Source organism: Onychomys torridus, chromosome 3 (assembly GCF_903995425.1).
Source record: "Onychomys torridus chromosome 3, mOncTor1.1, whole genome shotgun sequence".
NCBI classification, from domain to species: Eukaryota; Metazoa; Chordata; class Mammalia; order Rodentia; family Cricetidae; genus Onychomys; species Onychomys torridus.
The window spans coordinates 64,609,183-64,625,796 of record NC_050445.1 but is presented as its reverse complement, the minus strand read 5'-3'; the positions used below and the strand labels follow the sequence as shown (position 1 = coordinate 64,625,796).

At 39.5% G+C, this 16,614-nt stretch overlaps 1 protein-coding gene across 3 annotated transcripts in view; it reads right to left on the bottom strand.

Moving 5' to 3' along the window:
• Nucleotides 1-3,350: 3,350 nt before the first annotated feature.
• Hepacam2 (HEPACAM family member 2) overlaps nucleotides 3,351-16,614 on the bottom strand; it is a 33,573-nt gene continuing 20,309 nt past the window's right edge. For 2 of the 3 annotated variants that reach the window (XM_036182896.1, XM_036182897.1), the window contains exons 4-9: nucleotides 15,820-16,116; nucleotides 7,846-7,971; nucleotides 7,735-7,759; nucleotides 7,613-7,650; nucleotides 6,308-6,381; nucleotides 3,351-3,461 (exon numbers count right to left, since the gene is read on the bottom strand). In XM_036182896.1, the coding sequence (XP_036038789.1) occupies nucleotides 3,351-3,461; nucleotides 6,308-6,381; nucleotides 7,613-7,650; nucleotides 7,735-7,759; nucleotides 7,846-7,971; nucleotides 15,820-16,116 (671 nt within the window). The remainder of the gene's footprint in view (nucleotides 3,462-6,307; nucleotides 6,382-7,612; nucleotides 7,651-7,734; nucleotides 7,760-7,845; nucleotides 7,972-15,819; nucleotides 16,117-16,614) is intronic. The other variant, XM_036182898.1, reaches the window with a different exon arrangement.

The following is a 16,614-nucleotide window of genomic DNA, read 5'->3' as shown; positions in this document are numbered from 1 at the left end:
TATTTGATTTTTTGTTTTTGCTTTTTTTTGGGGGGGGGGAGCATGAATTTGGATGTGTAGGGAGATGGAGAGAATCTAGAGGGAGTTGGAAACAATATGATCAAAATATATTATGTAAAAAACTGAATAAAAATTTTGAAAAGATACTAACAACCAAACTTGGGTTTAAAACGTACTGGGCCAAGATCATTTAATGGTATCAACGAATAATATTTCAGTAAATGTAACTCTGTGCTCAAATCATTGAGCGGAGTACTAGCATATGAATACAGACCAATGTACTGATTTGTTAAACAGGAGTCCAATTTGTCAACATGTACTAAAAAAACAAACAAACAAAAACAGTCTAAGGGTCAAAGAATGAAATTACTTAACCAGCTTTCCTACCTTAGAAAAGATTTTCAGTAAAGGTTAGAGAGACCAGTTAGTTAGAATTCTTCCCCTAGAACTAGCTCATTCACTTTGGAAGAGAGGGATGGGACAGAGCCAACACCTTATATGCTCATTATTAATGAAATTGATCTTCAAATGTAATAGGACATAGAGAACACCATAAGCAATCAGAAGACAAAAACCATCTCTGCATCTGCAGGTAACATTTACACTATGAAAGCTCTTTTGTTAAGCAAAAAAGAGTCTACAAAATTACAATACCCTGAAAGACTGGGTGTTCTTTAATCCTTCTCATTTGGACACTCATAAGACTCTGGTAAAATTTGTGGATTTATGTAAATAGGTACAAAATAATGTTTGGTGAAAAATCCTTAAAGTATTCTTTTAAAAAAAAAAATTTAGAATAGGTAGCATGAATCTGTGTTAAAAAGAAAATAAAAGTTCTGAAATGTTGGCTTCCTGACTGTATGAGTTAGAAGGAAAAACTTGAAAGGGGTAATTTATTACTTGGTGTAGTAGAGATGCTATTCATGTTCACATTCTTTGAAAAGGAATTGTAGATGGGAGTGGGATAGTCTTACTGACATAGAGAGAGAGGGTCAAACTCAAATGTCAAGGGGAAGAGAAAGCCATTGGAGCACACAAAGAGAAACAAAACAAAAGGACTGGTCTCAGAAGACAGGGGCCTCTGAGGGGATGCATGAGCAGAGTTGTGGGTCTGGGCGGCACAGTGTGGAGGGTGAATATTAGGATTGGAGTGGCACAGGACCTGATGTTCTGGGGGTGATTGCCTATTCGAGCCTCGAGCCCTCAGTGGCAATTGAAAATAGTACTTTGCTTGAGAAAGTATTTGTTTTGTTTTCAACCATGAGAAACTGTTTCTCAAATAAGCTTTTATTGGACCAAGGATTTTTGAGCATTTTCTCATTTCAGACAGGTATCTGTTTACATAGAACCATTTTTTAAACCATTCGCTTTTTGAGATGTAAAATTAACTCATTTACTTTATTTTGTATCCTGAAGTTATACCCGCTATAGTCACAACTTTACATTTATTTCAGTGTTAGGAGCTTTTCTTAAAAGACAAATCTTGAGTTTCCATTGGTTTGTTAGCATTCTAATAGTAAAAGTAGATACTTAGAACACAAAGTATGTAGAAAAACATAAAATTAAGTAGGAGAGATTTCAAAATTATCTTAAAAATTGTGTGTGTGTGTGTGTGTGTGTGTGTGTGTGTGTGTGTATGTATGTGATGTATCAATGTGATGTATTCCTGTGTGTTTTCACGCACATTTGGGTGGGTACATGTGCAAGTGTATGTGTGTGTGTGTGTTTGTGTGTGTGTGTGTGTGTGTGTGTGTGTGTGTGTGTATGTGTATACAAGGGGAAAGGCCATCATCAAGTGTCTTCCTCAATTGCTTTTCTGAATTATTTATTTATTTATAAGTAACTAAATACTTATAACAAGTGTTTGAGACAAGGTCTCTCTGAACCTGGAGCTTGCTGATTGTTCAGACTGCCTGGTCCACAAACTCCTGGGATTTTCCTATCTCTGGTTCAGAGCTCTGTGGTTCTGGGTGCTTGCTGCTCTACCAGGCTTTCTACGTGGGTTCTGGGATCCAAACTCAGGCCCTCACACTTTCATGGCAAGCACTTTACAAACTGAACCATCCCCAGCTCTGGGATAAGTTTTACTTTTTACTGGAGATAGATATGCTAATTAACCTGGTTTCATCATTCTGCCATGTATACATGGGCCAAAACATTATATTGTACCCCCTAACTATGCACAGCTAATACTTATCAATAAAAAAAAAGAGAAAGAAAACAAAGCATTCCCTCACTTCCTGTTCCAGAAAGAAAGAGGGACAGCTATCATTTTAGTGTTTTATTTTTTAAGAATCATGGTATTGTGCCCCCTTCTTGTGCTGTAGTGCTAGCAATATATTGCTTCAAACCAAAACTTTTTTTTTAAATTTCAAACCAGAAATTCTTAATTTTCATTAGGAACTATTTTTCATCTACCTGACTTCACACTCATTTTCTCTGAGGGGGTCCTCTGAAGTTTCTCGTCACATATTTAGCTCTAAAACAATTGGTTCTTTCTCTATTGGATGATTCTCGCTGCACCCCTGTCCTCTTAGCTGTTATTTTTAATATTCACTCAGAAATGAGCAGGAATTATGACATTGGAACTGTTCCATTTGCCAGAGGGGAAGTTCCCTTGTGTGGTTATTGATGTTCTTTTCAAAGTCAACAAAGGACAGCTAAAGAAAGGCTGGAAGATGATTTGTGGCAGTTAGGCCTACAGGCAGCTACAGACATGTAAACAGAAGTTGATTTCATTATTTCAAAAGGCTTAGCTCCTCCATGGCAGAGAAGAGACAAGTCTTCTAGCAACGGCCTTGAGCTTAACTGGGTAAGTGGTTTGCTGCCTTTAGTCTCAACACAGGTTTTGTCCTTGGAGGGATCAGTCTTAGGTACCCAGAAATAGTAGCTTTGAATGAAAAGATGTGCTTGGACCATTCTCCCCTGGTAGCCTTTTGACAGTCTCATCTTTAGTGATGGAGCATGTGGCTATAAAATGATGACGGTCACTGCAAAATCATGAAGGTAACTAAGATGGCTTGAGCCCTGGCCTCACTGAGCCTTTCATACTCAGATGTGGATTTCTCGGAGACACACTGAACAAGAGAAACACATGCAACAGACAGGCAATTGCAGAATTCTGTCTCTTGTCTTCCAGCCCATGTGCATTGCTCTAGGTGATATTTCTATACTTGCTTGTTCCATTTTTCAAAATTATTTTCAAATGAGGATATATCTTGAAGAATTTCACATGTTTTGAACCTATAGTTTCCTGTTTTATTATTTGGGGGGGGCTCCAATAAATCTTCAGGAAAGCAGAAGCTGACCTCTGAGATCCTCCATTGCACCCACCAAACACAGATTGAGACTTACTCCGGATTGCCTTGTTGGGCAGGGATGTGCTGAATAACTTCATAAATGGTTCCGTGAAACTCTTGCCCTGTCACACCATCAGAGGCTGGGGCAGGCCTACTTGGCATCTAGAAAACACAGCACATTAAAAGAAAAAACTTAGCCCAAGATTGGCTGGAAACATGCCACAGCTTGAGGACAACAGAACAGATGAATGGGATGTTCACCACCTCTGGAATGTGACCTCCCCCCGCTACAGTTTCTTGTACTCACGATTTGTTGTTGATTTATTTCAGGAATAGCTTGGCAATCCTACCACTTTTTTCATCATTTAAGAAGAAAGATGGAAACATTGTACAGAAAATAAATAATAGGAGAAAAGTAGCAAAAAGGGAGATAAAAAACAGCTTGGCAGCTTAGAATCAGAGAGCATGTGTAACTGTTATATCTTAATTGTTCTTTTGGACACTTTTTGCCAATCACACGAGCAAGAGTGGTGAACAGGAAGAATAATGCGAAGCCAAAAGTCCTCGTCATATCGCAAGTGAGTAAACTGACAGAATGACGCTTTGGTTTTAATGTTACGGTAATGGCTTTGAAAACTAAAGGCTTGGCTGAACATGGAATGTAGTGTATTTATCTGCTCAAAATCATCCTATACTTTATTGAACCCTGCATTTTACGTGTTTTCCTCCCATTCCTCATATTCTATAGTTGTTTTCTTTTGTAAACATTGTCTTCTGGATTACTGTCTACCAGTCTTCCTCCCCTCTCACCCCCCAGTTTAATCACACTTCTACATATCTTTGGTCCTTCATGTTTACACAACACCCCTAGGATGTGTTTACCCTTGGCAAGACTGAGGCATGCTTTCACTTTCCAATTTGAGCTGCCATGCTATACTGGGACGCCCTCGTTGTGTGGGGTTTAGGGAACTTTTCATTTCTCTTCCTAAAGTTCTCATGGGAAGTCCTACGGCCACAGGCCATGATTTCTCTGGTCATTTTATGTTGAGATTTTGATAGAATTTACAATTGAGGTTGACTTCACTTTCCTTGTCATGAAGATGGTCTGGGCTATGGTAGATGTATGCTAACATATATAATATAATGTTAGAACTGTTGAATAATAACACAGTTGTTATTTTTATGCCTTTGTCTTCTGTCCAACTCCTGGAAGAAGTGCTAAGTGGATCGGGAAATGTACAACAGGTAAGGAGAGTAGCAATCCATCTTACAAGTACTGCAATAACCAAAAAGGTGGTTTTGATTTTTAAGATCCAAATAAGTTAGCCATTAAATTGATTTCCCTCCTTGTTGACAAGTTTGAGATGTTTTTCTTTTATTACTTATTGTTTTCTTCTCATGTTCATTGCCTTGGGCTACCAATCTTCCCAAGTAGATGCCATCCTGGCTTCTTGTCACTCAGCTCCTTCTCCCCACATCACTGTCCTCTCCCCTCCAGTTGTCCTCTTTGATTTCTCACTTCATCCCCAAAGCACCTGACATGGCCAATTTAGAATGTCAGTGAAATTCTCAGGAGGTTTCTGCTTCCATATGAGCATGGTTCCAGATCAAGTTACGCCGTGTGTTACAGAACTAAGCCAAGCCTCTGAGGTGCAACTCAGGGGCACATTTCTCTGCTTCAAGTTCCTGGACTCTAAGGTACTCGGAGGCAGCAGGGGCCTCAAATAATACCCCAGTCTGTGTACTGATAAATCACCAGGCTAAATATAAATTTCTCACATAACTCCCACTCCTTTATATATATATAATGAAGTACTAGGAATAAATGTGTACATTTTTGAATAAAGAAACTCTGTTTCAAAACTCAGTATGCCCTTTTAGCTCTCATCCCACTGCTCTTCTCTTTGAAGCTACACCTTAGAAGGGGGGTTTATGGCACTGTGGAAGGTCTTTAGTTAACAGATCAACAAATTATTTATTTCGTCTTTTTGGTTGTGGACGTGAAGAGGGAAACAGTCCTGTCTAAGACTGAATAGGGCACTGCAAAGTCTTTGTCAGGTGTGTCTCCTCTTCATCTGTGACAGTGTGGGTGACTCACCCTCCGGGAGGAGGAAATCCAATCAACTCCTCTCCATTACTCACAGGACATTTCTGAAAGAAAGTCTGTAGCTAGGAAACTCACAGGATGAAGCACACAGGGTGATAGACTGCTTAGAACAAAGGAACCATTTCCTAATAGCAAATAGTTCTTTTCTAAAAAAATGGAAGAAAGAACACCCAGAAGCAAGCAATTCATTTTTGGTTCCATCCAAGTGGACTATTACAGAGGAATAAGGAGACAGAGGAAAAACCTGTCCTTTACAAATCTATGAGTGCTCATGAGCTAATAATTCAAGGACACATTCTGCATGAAACTGATTATTTACAATTTTTTTTTAAAAGAGACTGACTGAAAACAAATGGTTTCAACTGCAAAAGCCCCACCTTTAAAAATGAGTGCTCCTTTAGGGTAAGGCTAAAGATGTATACCCGTCGGTTACTCGACGGCAATGCCCTTATGACAAGCAAGGATGTGATTGAATATCTTTGAAAAGTTATTGAGAGTTAGGAGGCAGAAAGGAAGGAAACAGGAATAGAGTGAGTTCTGGAAAGTGAAGGGCTGAGGTCATTGAAATAGCATGAAATAATTTAAGTCAGGGACTCCTGTGTTTTCTCTCTCTGGTCAGCCTAGTTACTTCTTTATTCACAGACTATCTACGGTGAAGAGTGTTTACTAAATAGTGTGACCTCCTTATTTGTGTCACCTTTACTATCTCTATAAAAGAAGGAAAGTGAGAAAAATGCCTTTTCCACACATCTCAGTACGCAGTGAGCCAACACTGTGGAATGCAGTGAGGCCTAGGGAAGCCCCTGGGCATTACTGCGCTCCTCCTTCAAGGAATGCTGCTTACACCTCTGGGGAAGCAGAATTCTACTTCTCAGTTTAATCAGCTACTAGGAAAACCAACCCTGGAAATACCAGATGCATCTGGAAAAGCCACAAATTCATATATTCCGAAGTCACCCAGAGCATCTTCATGGCCTGAAAGGAAAAACGACAGACTTACAGAAGCAATGCTCTCCTCTGATATGTATACATTCATGCTTTTATTGTCATTTCTTAGGAATGGTTGCAGAACTTATCTTCATTGTCTGCTTCAAGTGATATTTGCATGAAACCATTTAATATTTCCTAGTGTCATATGGTCATATTGGCATTGAATGGTTTGGGGAATAAGTCCTTCTCAAGAGGAAAAATGAAACTGAAGATGATCAATTATTCTTAAGGTCTGGTGTGGATTTTTATATTCCATTCTTAAATACACAGAGAGGATCAGGGATTCAAGAACACTGAGGACTTAGCCTGGAGGTCATAGCAACCCTTGATCAACCCATGATATCTACTGTGCTGTGATGGATCTAACAGGGGACTTTAGAAAAGAGTAAGGCCAGAAGCTACACAGACACATAAAACCTGCTGCAGCACAATGGGAACTTTACCCAAACTTTATCTGGGAAAAGAAGAGGGTGGAGGTATCTGGGAGGAGCCAGACATTCTCAGGACCCTTCCCCTCCGTGACACCCAGTTACTGGATTAAGAGAGTCACATTAGGCTCCTCACATCATTTTTTTTTTTTTAATTCTCATAGCAGCTCCAGGAGGAAGTTTTTACTTTTGTTATATAGATAAAGAATTTGAGGTTAAGAAAAATAATTTTCCCAAGGGGAATGTGGCAGATAGAGGACTGAAACCTGGCTCTTGGAGACACCACCATCTGAGCATAAGCTCCATTGTTAACTCCAAACAACTCAGGACAGAGTCAACAATGAAGGTAGTGAGAATTGGCTGGGGTCAAAGGAGCAGCCCTGGCCCTGATCACACCTCCATTTCTTCCTCTCCTTAGAATGGGCTGCCAGAGTTGTACATCCTCCAGAAACTACAAAAGGCTCCCTCTGCTCTTACAGATTAATGATGAGAGGGCTAAGGAGAGAGGATGGAGCAGAACTCATCTTCATCTCTCTGGTCTTACGTTACTCTGTCTGCATATGGAGTTGAGAGTTCTTCCCAAGCTTATCCTACAGACCTGTGTGGCTCACAGAAAACCACTCCAGAGGCAGCACTTTGTAAAGGGGAGACACTGAACAATGTAGGGACACCAGTTTCTATGAATTCTATTACAGTGATTTGCATAGCTGTAAATATCCCCAATAAACACCAATGATTGGTTAACATACATTGCTGTGGATAACACTCCTTTCCAGTCTGGCCATTACCTGAAAAGGTTTGAGCTTTTCTGTATTCTGACTCTGGTCTGAAACGATAAGTAGATGTATTAATCAGGGGTTATAATTGAGGGGGAAATTTGAAGTTATTTTCACAGAAACATATACATTACCTGCCTTCTAGCTTCTGCCTTATAGCTAAAAGCAAAAGAGAGGGCAAAACACAGTAAGGTATATTTTTGGAATGTTTCAAAAATGTATTATTTTTTCTAATTTTAACTTACCTTTGTACGGTTGATATTTTTTCCACAGAAAAAGAAGACACATGGATATAATCAAAAACAGCGATATTCCAGTGATACTTGCTAATGGGGACAGTGATTTTCCTTTTTGTGCAAGCTTCTCCAGCCCTAAAAAATAGTAATAAATTACTATATAATCTGAAATGCTTATGACTGTTCTCTACTTAAGTAAGACACCATTGCCTGCTCCTTTCTCTCCCTCCCTCCCTCTCTCCCTCCCTCCCTCTGTCTCTCTCTGTCTCTCTCTGTCTGCTCTCTCTCTCTCTCTCTCTCTCTCTCTCTCTCTCTCTCTCTCTCTCCCTTATTCTCTCCTTCATCCCCACATGGATGGGACACAGTGATTTAAAACATAATCTCCAAACTCCCTGGGGACAGTTATGCTCAGAGATGTGGCAAGATACTGGGAGATCCTGACACACACGTAAACTCGTCACAGAAAGCTGTCCCTGGCACACTTCTCACTTGTGTGTGCCTTGTCCATCCCAGCTCACTGTCCCCACACCGGTAGATGCAGGATGCTCTCCCTGCCTTCAGTCTTGCAGTTTTAATGATCCAGGGGCAGATCTTTCCAGGGACACAGTGTCAGAAGAAGGGTGCCTGTTTCAAATATACTTTACCAATTTTAACCAATCGAGAAATGCCAGTTTCCCCAATAACATGTGCACGCAAGTTTCAATAAAACATTTAAAGTCAGGCTTGCCAGATGGCTTGGCTCAGCTGGTAAAAGTACTCAGTACAAACTTGAGACCTCTCTGAGATTAATCCTGCAACCCACTGTGGAAGGAGAAACCTGTCTCCTGAAAATCGACCTCCATATGAGCACTGTGGAACATGTACAGCGTCTCTCTCTCTCTCTCTCTCTCTCTCTCTCTCTCTCTCTCTCTCTCTCACACACACACACACACACACACACACACACCAATACAATACAATTTAAAATTAAAATTCTATCTTGCAGCTAAAAGTCACTTTGTTCTGTAGGCCATTCCTTTCATTACTAGAACTGTGTTGAGCATGGTGCTAGTAGCTGTAACACACATGCTGAATGCTTGCAGCAAACCGAGCTCTGTGCTCAGGACGCATGATCCATAGTCACTGCTGAATCACCTCGGTAATGTTATTAGAGAGCAATTATATTATCATCTCTTCTGGATGAGGAAGCTGAGCCTTGCAAAAGTCACCTAGGTTATTATAATGGTGGGGATAATCCCAGGCTTTTACTGTTGCATACTGCCCCTTTCCAACGCTGTTTGACACAAACAACGTATTGACCTTGGTTACGTCAATATCAGCTGTGGGCTACGATATGTCTAGTCATATATTAACCTATGTAGGAGGAAGTAGTTTGTGACCTTTAACAAGCACCTCTGATATTGATGTGGGAATGACTGGTGGCAGTTGCCTGTTTGCCCAGACTGATGGGGACTGAATTTATGTAATGCCACCTCCATGGCAGACAGAGCCTGGGAATCTGGGTGTGATGGGGAATATAGTGGCAAGTCAGGTCTGCAATAAATGCCGAGCCAGCATCTTCTTCTTCTTCTTCTTCTTCTTCTTCTTCTTCTTCTTCTTCTTCTTCTTCTTCTTCTTCCTCTTCTTCTTCCCCATAAGGGGTCTGTTGAGGAGTTAAAATGAGGGGGAGCCCTGAATCCTCTCCTATTCCCAATATGGGGCTAGCTAAAATTCATTTTAAAATGTCTCATCTTTTTCTACTGTCGCATGGCTGGTAAACACCAGACTCCAGGAGGCAGGTTATGGAAACCATGCTATCCCCTCTAATTTGACCACACACTGCTGTTCTATAAGTCTGAGACAAGGATAGTTCCTATTACGAAAGATTCTGTGCCATTTTGGGGTCACTGTGATCCTTTTAACTCTCCACCAATGTTTATATTAATACCCTGCTTATTCATTAGTGATGCAAGTGATTTCTCTGCTGACCTGGATTTTAATCACACATTTATCTGAGGTCTAATTTTGTCACATCATGATTGAATGTCACCATAGGTTAACTTACCAGTGTTGAAGCATTCTGTTGAAAGGGTTACTCTCCCTTTGGGAGACATATTTCTCTTAGGCTAGTACCAAGGCCCTAGCTTCTTCCTCTTTTGTCATGAAACTCTGGGAAAATTCTAATTAAAAATATTTATTATTATTATTATTATTATTGTGTGTGTGTGCGCGCGCGCGTGTGTATTCCACTTCTGTGCAAGGATCTGTGGAGGCCAGTAAAGGCCATCAAATTTCCTGGAGCTGGAGTTGCAAGCAGTTTGAACTTTCTGATTTATTTGGGTCCTCTGGAAGAGCAGCAAGTATTCTTAACAGCCGAGTAATCTGTCCAGCCCCAGAAAGTTCCAAGTTTGAACACCAAACTTTAAATGCTCCAGCCCTTTCACCTCACAACAGCCATACTATTAAAATTCAGAATCCCTAAACATAATTAAGTGCTAATTTATTTAATTATTCAGAAAAATATTTTAGTATACTTTTGGCCGTTTTTAAATTTTTTCTTAAAATAAAAAGATGTCAATGGTGACTGTTTCAGACTACGCTTGATTCACTCTGGCTTCCATCTTTGCCAAGTGCTTCTATGATTCTTAAACCTGGAAACAGGTTTAATACAAAATAATTGGCTGTCTTACCCTAAGACACAAAGGACACATATCCCTGCTTTTCATTTTAACTTCTCCTTCCTTTAACAAGTAATTGAATTTGTCGATTCTCTACTACAGAGGGTCACAACCTTCCCATTCCTCCTTCCTCCTTGTTTCCTTTGGCTTCTTCCTTATTGCCCTCTCATGGCCTCCCATTGGCTTCTACTCGTCTGCAGTCTCAGACCACCTTGTTGTGACCAATTCCCATCAGTCCAAAAGCTTGGCTGTGGTGAAGGCCAGCATCCTCTCCATGAAGAGTGAGAGAGCAAACGGCCCTTTTCTGGAAATGAATGATTTTTCTTGGCTCCCTCATCTAAAGAGCCATGGGTCTCTGCTCTTGTCGCTGTCTCTCCATCTAGAATACACATCAAAGGGCACCATTGCTGCAGTCTCAGCCCTAGATAAGGGAGCTTTTGGACAGATGAGCTTCTAGAACTCTGCCTTGAAAATAGGACAGTAGGGAAATTCTAGTCTTATTGCTTGGGGAGTATACTGGGACCTGTAATGTGGGTCTGAGTGCTTGGAGGAGCTCCCTTCTCTCCTTTCAGAGTTTATATTATTCATTTGTACATAGCATGCCATCCTTCCCACTAGTTAAACATGATGGACTCATTTACCAAAGCCGGAGTGCAAATGATATTTGCCCCCTCCTTAGGCAAACAAATAAAATGGAATAACATGTTAAGTGTAAATATAGGCGAGAGGTGTGGTATCCATGGTATCGCTACCCTGCTGTTTGAGGCTGCACTCCACACAGGACAGCCATATGCTACATAGGCAGTGTATCTATTTCTGGATGAGAATGGAGCCCCGAGAACTCTTCCATCCAATCTGTTCACTAATTATGGCAGCTGCCTCATGTCCCTATGGAAATGAAGATGCCATACTCTGGGCTGTGTTACCTCCACACTCTTCATGGCCCCACTTGACAGACACAGATATTCTGTGGTAGGTTCTCAAGCAGCTATCATCAAAGGTCTCAGGATCCAGAAGTCAATTCAAGGTTAAGGTTGTATCTCAATTAGTATCTCAACTGACCCAAAGTTGAGAAACTTGTAGCTAAATAGGGGAAATTAATCATTTTTTTCTTTCTATCTCATGTTCTTTACTACTTTTTAATGAAAAGATTTGGATTATAATTTTGGAATGATTGATTTATCCATACTACATATAAATCTAAAACACATGTATTATAGATACTTCTTAAACCATGTCCACATGTCCTCAGGGAATTGTGATTATACACTTGAATATCTTCATAAAATACAAACCTTTACATTCCAAGTAGATGGCTACATTCACACACACACACACACACACACACACACACACACACACATGTATAGGTCACAGTTGTAATTTAGGTTCAGTTAATACTTTAAAATATGGATAGCTGTATCCAAAGAAGTCCTTAATAAGGTATAAAATTACTACTTTCAAAGATAAATGCTAATTTGTTATTTTAATGCCTATTATTTCCTTGAAAAAAAACTAGACATTACTTTTAGCTATAGATATTTCACTGTTTCTCATAAGTAGGAAAGAGTATATCTTGTGGACAAAGTGTTTGCATATTTATACATTAAATTAGTTGAGAAAATTATTCAAACAAAACTACTTTGAATAGAGATATCCATATTTTAAAGTATTTACTGAATGTAAATCACTACTGTCACACACACACACACACACACACACACACATACACACACACTGCTTCATACTCATGATCCTACATGTATTGATTAAAAGGACAACATTCACACAAATAGCTTAGTGACCAAAAAGAATAGAAGTTTTAAGATCATTAAAAAGAAAGGCTTTGAATTCAGATGCTATTTTGTCATGCAATTGCGGGGTGACTCTGCCAATTGCCTCTGTTTTCTTTAGTTATCTGCACCGAGTCACAGAAAGGTCAATTAATCATATCTCAAATTAGATGTGAATCATAGCCCACAGAGGTGGAAGTCCCCATCTGCCTAGCTTCACACAGGCTGAAGACAGAGCTAATCGTCACATTCTAGCTTCCCTCTCCTTAACTGAAAGTCGCCAATAAAACTTTTGATTATTTCCTGGTCTGGCTATTTTCTTTCCATGTCTGTGACCCTGGAGTCATCTTTGACCCCCTTTCCCTTTCTCCTCTACATCTTATTGACGAGACTTCAAAGCAGCTATATAGTTGTGCCTCATTAAAAATAAAGAGATTCATCTATTTCCTGCAAGTTGCCTCTGTAGACACAAAACTTCAACTTGACTGTAGAAAACCTGAAACACAAACATCTCACCCTTACAAATGATTTCAAATTCCCTACAAGTGTTCATACAGCTTGTTTGTCAGAATGAATGTTCTATATGTGCTCAGATGACCTTGTAAGCAATGGTCATGTGTGTCAGTTCGTGTGTGTTTAATCTGTGTTGCAGAAATCCATTCATCTTGAAACAGAAACATTGAACACATCACATCCACACTAATGGTTTTCTTCCTCTTTCCACTGTTGTTGGAGTCAAAGTTCTGTGAACACTGAAGACTGGGAAACAGCTCTGAAAACCACAACGAGGCCGCTAATGTTGACAGAGCCGGATCACTCTGGAGAACCAGCACCTGCTTTCCTGATTTACTGCAAAAACAAATACCAGTTCAGGCCAAACAGGTTTTTGAGACTTTGCTAACGACAATTACCTGACAGGAAGACTGTAGCTGTCTTTGGTAATAAGGTATCAGTCAAATACCTGGGGCTTCTGATGTTATGAATACTTCCTGGCTGAGTATTAATGCAGAAGGTTTAAGAAGTGGGGAAGTCTCAACTGTAATATAGTACTCCATAGTATATCTGTATTTTCACTTGCAATGAGTAAAAAGAACAAGTCTAACATAATACCAAGGTCCCACCAAACAATCCCATATATGCTTTGGTACACACACACGCACGCACGCACGCACGCACGCACGCACGCACGCACGCACTCACTCGCAGCTTGTTTTAAACTGAGTTTCAGTTAGCTATATGACGAAAAGCTGATTGAGCCTATAAAATATAGTAAATTATAAGGCAAAAGATGTTCTTTAGTTGTCTGTATGTTTGACATATTACATTTTGATCAGGGATTATTATTGGGGGTTGTTTGATTCTCAGTGCCTATCTCTTAATTGGCCCATAATAGATGCCAAATAGTGGATGAATACATGCTAAGTTTAATGATTTTGAACACATATGCTTTGGAAGGTCTACAAAGAAAATATGTTACCTTTTACTGCCCCAAAGAGGCACAATTTAGGTAAGAATTTGTAGCTTTAGTCTCTAATATACTAGGCACTAGAATGACGTAGTTATGTATAATTCAAATTCAAATGAACAAAGATGAAATAAAATTAAAACTTTAATCCTCAGTTGCATAACCATGTTTGAATTGCAAAATACTAAGCCAGGTTAGTGGCTGCCATGTTGAAAGTGATAATATTGACAGTTTCTTCCTTGCAAAAAGTTCTACTGGACAATATTTTAGGCAGTATAGTCTTCCACATAAAGATGTTCATAAAACAGTATATGAGTTGTGGTATACTTGATTTTACAAACATGGATATCTTAAATCTCAAATAGTTTTAAGAGAGCACACATTTCTTCATCAACTCATAGTCTTTGTACACTTTGATAAGTCTTTGCGACTCTCTAAGATCTTTTTAATGAATTAAAATTCACTGGAGGGAAATAAAATCTTAAACAAGTAGCTGCCACACTGGCTTTAATTCTTATTTGAGTTCAAATGTCAACCCTGAAGGTCTGGGGGTATCTTAAAAGACAATTTGTTTGTTTATCTGTTTATTTTGAGACAAGATCATGCCATGTACTCCATGCTGGCCTTGAAACTGACAGAGGACTCCTTCTGCCTCAGCCACTTGAGGAACTACTGCCTAGGTGATTTTGATGCAAATAGCTAAATGGCTGTAGATGGAATGTTTTAGCCTAAGGATTAAAAAAATACCTGTGCAAATTGGCTTTTTATTCTTGCTTCCTTTATTGAACACAATATACTGAGCTTCTCTGTGTTATGTATCTTATTTTAGACACCAGGGATAATGATTTGGAACAGAAGGCATCTGTGGATTCATGGTTGTTATGTTTTGTACACTTGTTCCTTCTCCAATGCGGTCATCTAAATCATTTTTTTCCTATTCAGACCTGTGTGTGTTTCCTTAAGTTGGATCTGGTTTGTCTTTTTTCTGTATGCAAGGATACTTTACATAATAGAGGAAATAATAATGGAAGATTAAAAACAGGAAAGGGTGAAGGGGGAAAGGAAGAAGGGCAAGAGAAAAGAGGACAAAGTAGAAGAAAGTAGATTTGAGAGCTAGAAATGTAGACTAGACAGAACTTGGTGACCGAGTGTTGTACAGGGCATAAGTAACAGGAAAGAGGAGTTTGAGGTGACATTTTGTTTTCTGCTAAGCTGGTAGATTATAGGGAAACTCACTTTAAAAATGGGGCAGTACAGACAGAATAACTATGGAGAAAGAAGGAAAATGGTTCAATTCTGCTAATTTAGATGTATCTTCTGCTTTTAGAACCTCTGAAAGAGATATCTAGAAGACAGATGGGAGGTACAGCCTTAGATCTTTGAAGATCTAGCATTACAAGACATTATGGGAATGAGTAAAATGGAACAAGAAATTGTGCCAGAGAACAGAACCATGCTCCACAGAGAAGCTCATGTGATAAGAGTTTGCTACAAGTCCCTAACAAGGTGCGGTTTTTGATTTTTTGGGCCATGGCTTTTCTAAGATGTAACTTCTAGAGGATGCCAAATTTTATAGACTTATGAAAGTTGTTTCCAAGCAGATGAGGCTCTTGGTAAATACTTTATTGATTTCAGGTATGTCAAGGATGAAAAAAAAAAAAAAAAGAAGAGGAACCAATGAAGACCAAGGAACAAGTGGAAAAAATGGAAAAACAAGACCCCAACTCATCCCTATTTGTCCTTCTAACCCAACATAACAGTACACATAAACTCTTAACTGAGAAGTCTGTTCCTTTTATGTTCCTGCTTGTAAAATCAGGAAAGCAATAACGCACACTTAGAAGTAATTTGCTTACTCTTCATAGCTCCCCAAAGCTGATATTTGAATCTCTCTCTACTTTGTTTTGAGTTTTCCTTCTTTGAGACTCATGGCTTAGTGAGTTGAGAAAAGAGACTGTTCAAACAACAGCAAAATTCTGTTTTCTTCTCCATAGGCATTTGGGAAATAGAGGCTGGTGTGCTTTTGTGTTTTATAAAGGGTTGACTTTCACACCTTTCACACACTTACCTACGGAAGTGATGATGATGGTGAAATGCGTTTCATCACGCCTTCCGGTTACGTTGTTGTAAGCACAGCACACATAGTCAGTGGTCTTCTGGGCCACTTTCTCAGAGGCAACTTCTAAACGAGGCCCATGTTTAATGACATACGTTGTATTGTCTGACCTTCGGATCCAGGAGTAGGTGTTGGGGGGATAAGAATCAGCAGAACAATCAAACAGGATGGCTTCTCCTAGGTCAACAGTGAACACTTCTCCCACTTTTAGCCCTTTGTCAGAATTAACTTGAAGTCCATAGGGTCCATCTATATTAAAGCAAAAAGAGATGGAGAGTGTGTGTCATATAAACAGTCACAGCACAGTTTCAGGGCTTGAAGAACTTAAAGTCAGTTTACTTTCTTAAAAGTCTTCATATGGTCTTGAGAAAATAGGTCCTCATTTAAATCCCCCATTAGATCTCTCTCTGTTTTATTCTGATATTTGCAAAAATGCAAAGTACTTGATTGGACATGTTTGTGATAGTTAAAGCCTGAAACTTGGCTTGCAGATTTACAGACACTGCTATCATCAGCGTGGGGCTAAGCATTTCAGTGCTGTATTGATAAATGCACACTGTTGCTAGGCAACCTTTTGTCTTTCTGGAATAGGAATTACACTTGAAATACTTTTTTTTTTGAGCTGAGGACCGAACCCAGGGCCTTGAGCTTGCTAAGCGAGCACTCTACCCCTGAGCTAAATCCCCAACCTTGAAAATCCTTTTTACAACAAATAGATACTACTTTCTCCTTGGCAAGCATACTTTG